Source organism: Pinus tabuliformis, chromosome 2_1, assembly GCF_031772625.1.
Source record: "Pinus tabuliformis cultivar Carrire ecotype Pingquan chromosome 2_1, CPIR1, whole genome shotgun sequence".
NCBI classification, from domain to species: domain Eukaryota; kingdom Viridiplantae; phylum Streptophyta; class Pinopsida; order Pinales; family Pinaceae; genus Pinus; species Pinus tabuliformis.
The window spans coordinates 20,700,342-20,705,752 of NC_142299.1; the positions used below are offsets into that span (position 1 = coordinate 20,700,342).

Consider the following 5,411-nt stretch of genomic DNA (forward strand, 5'->3'; position numbering starts at 1 on the left):
TGATCCGTCGTCATCCTCCTCTGTGTCCCTAACGAAGAGGACTGGAATGTGTGCACTAAGGTGTCCCAAATTAAACACTGCGGTGCCAAACGCTGGAAGCGCTGGTGGTCCTTCAATTGGGTTGCCCGTATCCAAGAACTGTGATGCCTGTAGGTGGGGAGTTCCAGCCCGTCTATAACAGTAGCAGCAACAACAATGGTGGTGGGTATCCGCTGCTGGAGGGCGTGAGGAGCCCCCACGACCAGTTTCACGTCTGCACGGCTGTCTTTCTCTTGGCCTAACCATGTTGACAATGGAACTGGCCGAGTGAAACAGGGATGCCAATGCAGCGCTGCTCTTCTCGGCACCTGAAGATAGTTCTTTGATGCCCCTTCCTTGAATAGCAGAGAATTCAAAGTCCTCAGCGTCTGCCAGAAGGCAGAGAATGTCCAGGCTCGACTGCGCAGCGTGCCTATCTTGCTGAGAATGGTGTGACCCCATACCTTCATCCAACTTAAATCCATTAACATTCCCTTGAACCTTGAGCGCCATGAATGCGCCCTGCCCTCACAGCAATCCGCCTTTAATTTCATTAAGGGTTCTGAGCGGGGGCCTCCACATTTATGTCTTCGGCGGCGTCCCTGGTGTCCTTCCGCTGGCTGGCTCGTGTCATCACCTGCTAGCCATGTGGCTTGGCACTCTCTCCTGTGCTAACACCCGCATCCGGGTGGCTTGCATCTTTCTGGATGAGGCATTCGCATTCCTGTGCTTGGAGGTTGTTTTGAATGATATCCGTGGATCCTGATAGGATGACCTGATCATTTTCAACCCCTACATTGGCCAATAGGTCGGCTATCTTGTTGCCTTCTCTTCTTATGTGATTGAATGAGATGTCTCTGTTATTTCGGAGATACTGTTCCATGATGTTTAGCCTCGCTTCTAGTCTCCAGCTGGGGGCGATTTTCCAGGCTTGGGAACCATTCTGTATGCGGGTGGCCATGTTGATGAGTAGCTGGGAATCCCCTTCCACAATCAAGGGTTGGAGATTGAGCTTTTCCGCTTGTAGGAGACCTTGCCAGAGACCTTCTAGCTCGGCTGAATTGTTAGTATCCCATCCCATATTCCCAAAGTAGATTTGCAGGGGAGTGCCTTCATAGTCCCTCAGAATTCCTCCGAATCCAGCAGCTCCAGGATTGCCCTTGGAGGCCCCATCAAAGTTGAGTTTGAAAGAATTAATTGGGGGGGCTTTCCAGCAGCTATCATCTTTGCTGTTGCTATTGGAAGGTTGCTGCTTGTAAACTTCTTGTGGCAGTTGCAGATGCCAATTGTCGAGGATGTTTCTCTCATTGTCTGTTGAGGGGAGATCCTCCTTCGACCAAGTTCTGAGAATCATAGTTTCGTTGAGATTCCCTTGAAGCCTGTGCCATATTTCATCAATATGGGAGCTTGTGTTTTTGAAGATACGTTTATTTCGTTCCTTCCAGATATTCCATAGGATTAGACCCGGGATGATTTTCCACAGGTGGTTGAGGATCTCACAGTTGTAGGGGCTTTTTGGCCATTGCCTGATGGTGCTGATGATGTCTTCGCCCTCTCTGCATCTTTTTTGGCATCTGAAGCTCACTTTTTCCCAGATCTGGGTGGCTAAGGGACAGGTAGCTAAAAGGTGCTGGAGGGTTTCTTCGTCTTGAAAGCAATTATGACATATAGAAGGGCCTTGGAAGCTTCTTCTCCTTAGTCTGTCCCAAGTGAGGATTTTTTTGTGTCCTACTAGCCAGAGGAAGTAGGAAATTTTGGGCCATAATCCGAGCTCCCAAAGCTTGCTCCATAAGGGATCAGTCGAAGGTGGAAGATTGCTGATCAACTTGTAGGCCTCGGCTGAGGTGTAAGTCCCCTTGGGTAGATAACCCCATCTGAGAATGTCGTTGCCTTCATGATACCGAATTCTTCGTTTTCTTAATTCTTTGTCAAGGTCTTCCATCTCTTGACTGGTTGCGTTTGTGAGAAGTTGATTACTGTGTCTCCATTTTCTGTAACCTTGCTCTATTTCCTGTATCCAAAAATGATGGACTTTATCCCGTTGCTGCTCCTGCCTATTAGGTAGCAGAGTTGGAGGAAGAACACTAGTTAACCTGGGCAATTGGTTCCAGGCGTCTGTCCAAAATCTAGCTAATCTTCCATTCCTGATCTCCCAGAAGCTGTGCTGTTGGATTAGGTGATAGTGCTGCTTGGCGGCATTCCAAATTAACGACCCTTTTTCAGTGGGTGTGAACCTAATGAGTTCTTCTTGAGGTCTGTGGTTAGCATATTTGGCTGTCCAGATTTTGACCCAAGGCTTTTCTGGGTTAGTGATCCATTGCCACCAGATCTTGGCATTCATGATGGAGTTACTATGCTCTGGGTCCCTAAGTCCAATGCCGCCCTTGTCTTTGGGCATGCATACAGAAGACCATTTAACCAGAGCCCATTTGCGATTTGTTGCTGAGCTGCCCCAAAGAAAATCACGCTGTAGGCTTCTTATTCTCTTTAGGACCCACTTAGGTGCTGCAAGAATTGAGAAGAGATAGAGAGGCATGGCCTGAAGGACAGATTTGATGAGCACCACCCGACTGGCGAGGTTTAGAGATCTGTAGGTCCAGAGGTTGAGGCGGGACTCAAGTTTTTCAAGGAGGGAGCTCCAAGCGGGAAGTTTTAAGGCAGAAGCAGTGAGAGGAGCGCCGAGATATTTGGAGGGGAGGGTGGCAGCGGGGAAGCCAAGAATGCGAGTGACAGCAGATTTGACTTGAGGAGGAGTATGAAAGAAGAATATCTGCGACTTGGAGGTGTTGACATGAGTTCCAGAAGCCTCAGAGAAGTCGTTGAGGAGGGATTTGAAGCGTGTAGCTTCCTGGGCAGAGGGATAACCAAAAAGCATGGTATCATCAACAAATTGCTGATGAGAAGTGGCAGGGGTGTTGTGGACCGAGATGCCTTTTAGCTGCTGAGAGTAGAGGGCATGTTTGATGTGTCTGCCAAGACCCTCCGCCATCAGAACAAAAAGGAAGGGGGATAAGGGGTCACCTTGCCTAATACCTCGAGAGGGCTTGAAAGGACGGGAGGGGATGCCATTCACCAGGATGGAGAAGTGAGTGGAGGTGATAAGGCTCATAATCCAGCGAATCCACATGGATCCAAATCCAAAAGCTTTTAACATATGATGAATGTAAGTCCAACTGAGCTTGTCGAAAGCTTTAGAGAGATCCAGTTTGAGAATCATACCTGCCTGCTTTGAGTGCTTGAGGGAATGGATTATCTCATGCGTGAGGAGGATGCCATCCATTATTTGTCGCCCTTCCACGTACCCCGACTGTTCCGGAGAGATAAGTAGAGGTAAGAGGGGCTTTAACCTGTTTGCTATGACTTTTGTTATGACTTTGTAGATGACATTACAGAGAGCTATGGGCCTGAACTTGTCAGGAGTGATGGAATTCTCCTCTTTGGGGATGAGTGTGATAAAAGTGGAATTGAGGGAGGGGAGGAGCCAGCGCATGGCCCTGGATTCCTCAACAATCTGCCACACCTCCAATTTTATCATGTCCCAAAAGGCATGGAAGAATGTGGTGGTAAATCCATCTGGGCCTGGGGCCTTACCTTCTTTGAGCTGGGCCATAGCGTCATCTACCTCCTGTGGAAGAATAGGGCGCATTAGAAGCTCATTGTGATCCTCCGATATGATTTTTGGCACATTTCGGATTATTTTCTCAATAGCCGGTTGCCTGTCGTTTACTGGTTCCTGATGGACATGTTGGAAATGGTTGAGGAGTACCTCTTCAATTTCTTCATGCTTCTCGACTTTTTCCCCTGTCTGTTTTTGGATGAAGGGGATGGTATTGTGCATCCTTCTCTGCACCGTGGTTCTGTGGAAAAATTTGGTGTTGCGCTCCCCCTCCTTCAGCCATCTGACCCTTGATTTTTGCCTCCAGTAGATTTCCTCCTGCTTTCTCCTTTCTTCAAGCTGACTGTGAATGAGTCGCTCTTGGTTCAGGGTGGTCTCCGTGTGCCCTTCAGTGATTATTTTTTGTTGGAGGTTCACCAGCTCTTGATTCAGATCTTGTTGCGCCTTAAATATGTTTCCAAAGGTCTCCCTATTCCATCTTTTGAGCTGACTTTTTAGAAATCTTAGCTTCTGTTGGAATTGATACATCTGTGCGCCTTTCGGAGGGATGAAAGATGCCCATGTGGTCTTGACGAAATCCTTGAATGCAGGGTGCGAAAGCCAGAAACTCTCAAAGCGGAAGGGTCTTTTTGTTTGATCCCCTGGTCTTCTCCATTGTAGAGCAATTGGCCAGTGATCCGACCCCGTGTGTGCAAGAATTTCTGCTGAGATATCTCCGCCTAGGTGCACTGAATTGTCGGAGATTAGAAATCGATCTAATTTGGAGGCGATTTGGGATTTCCCAGCTCTACGATTGCTCCAGGTGAAGGTGCCATTGCAAAATGGCAAGTCGATAAGGGATGCAGCTTGGATGAAGTCTTTGAAGCGTGCTACTTCCGGCTCCAATCTGATTCTCCCTCCTATCTTTTCCTCGCTATTGGTGATCATATTAAAGTCCCCTGCCACTATCCATAGCGGGTGACTTCTGTTATTGCTTAGGGCTTCAATGGTGTCTAGGAGCCTGATTTTGCTGCCTGTATCTTGCGGAAAATAAACATTAGATATGTTGCCATGAATATTGGTTCCCAGTATGTGGAAGGCTGCTTGAATGAGATGATGAGAGGCATGAAAATCTGTGAGAGTTACCGCTTGGGTATTCCATGCTATAGCAAGCCCTCCAGAGGCTCCCATGGCGTCTACAGCAACCGAACGACAGCCTGGCCAAGCCTTGGATAGTATGTCGCCTAGAGTGGAACTGTTACATTTGGTTTCCTGGAGAAAGCACATCTGCGGCTTTTCCATTTTAATCATGTTTTTTAACATCCTTAGTTTTCCGGGGCTGTTAAGCCCTCTTAAATTCCAGGATACGAGCTTCATGGATTAACTACTGTTGGAGGGCCTGTAGTACTTCGTTAACTTTGCATATCTGCCTGAATCTACCAGGATTTTCCCTACCTCGATAGTTCGCTGGAGATCTGTCTTCCGTCCTCTCTTTTTGGAGTCTTTTGGGCGCAGGTGGCTATCCCAATGACTGCCTGGTTGTATCCCAAGTTGGTGTTGATGATAGGCCCTTGAGATAACCAATTCGAGCTTATTGAGTTGAAGCTCTGATATGGAGTCATATGCCCGTTTTTTGCATGCTGCTTCTAGTTCCAGAATGTCTAAACCATTTAGATCTATGCTCTCCGGCTCTTCGTCCATTCGCTCCACTTGCTCGCTGTCTTCCTTATTGATTTCTGGGTCCTGGGGAACATCTTCCTTTCCATCAACTTCCATGTTCTTGTGAATCGTCTCTGGA

At 47.8% G+C, this 5,411-nt stretch overlaps 1 protein-coding gene across 1 annotated transcript; it reads right to left on the minus strand.

The window, feature by feature from the left end:
• Positions 1-658: 658 nt before the first annotated feature.
• Positions 659-4,804, minus strand: LOC149198474 (uncharacterized). Its single transcript, XM_089400305.1, has 3 exons — positions 4,052-4,804; positions 1,920-3,751; positions 659-1,397 (listed from the first exon to the last, which is right to left on the minus strand). The coding sequence occupies exons 1-3, from the start codon at positions 4,802-4,804 to the stop codon at positions 659-661; spliced, it is 3,324 nt and encodes a 1,107-aa protein (XP_089256431.1).
• Positions 4,805-5,411: the final 607 nt, after the last annotated feature.

Excerpts from the sequence above, each read along its gene's own strand:
- LOC149198474 (XM_089400305.1), bottom strand. The coding sequence starts at position 4,804 with ATGGGAGCCTCTGGAGGGCTTGCTATAGCATGGAATACCCAAGCGGTA. Across the intron at positions 3,752-4,051 it reads AAGATCTGAATCAAGAGCTG|GAACCAGTAAACGACAGGCA; the intron begins GTGAACCTCCAA and ends CATGTCCATCAG. Across the intron at positions 1,398-1,919 it reads TTAAGAAAACGAAGAATTCG|GCTTCAAGGGAATCTCAACG; the intron begins GTATCATGAAGG and ends AATATGGCACAG.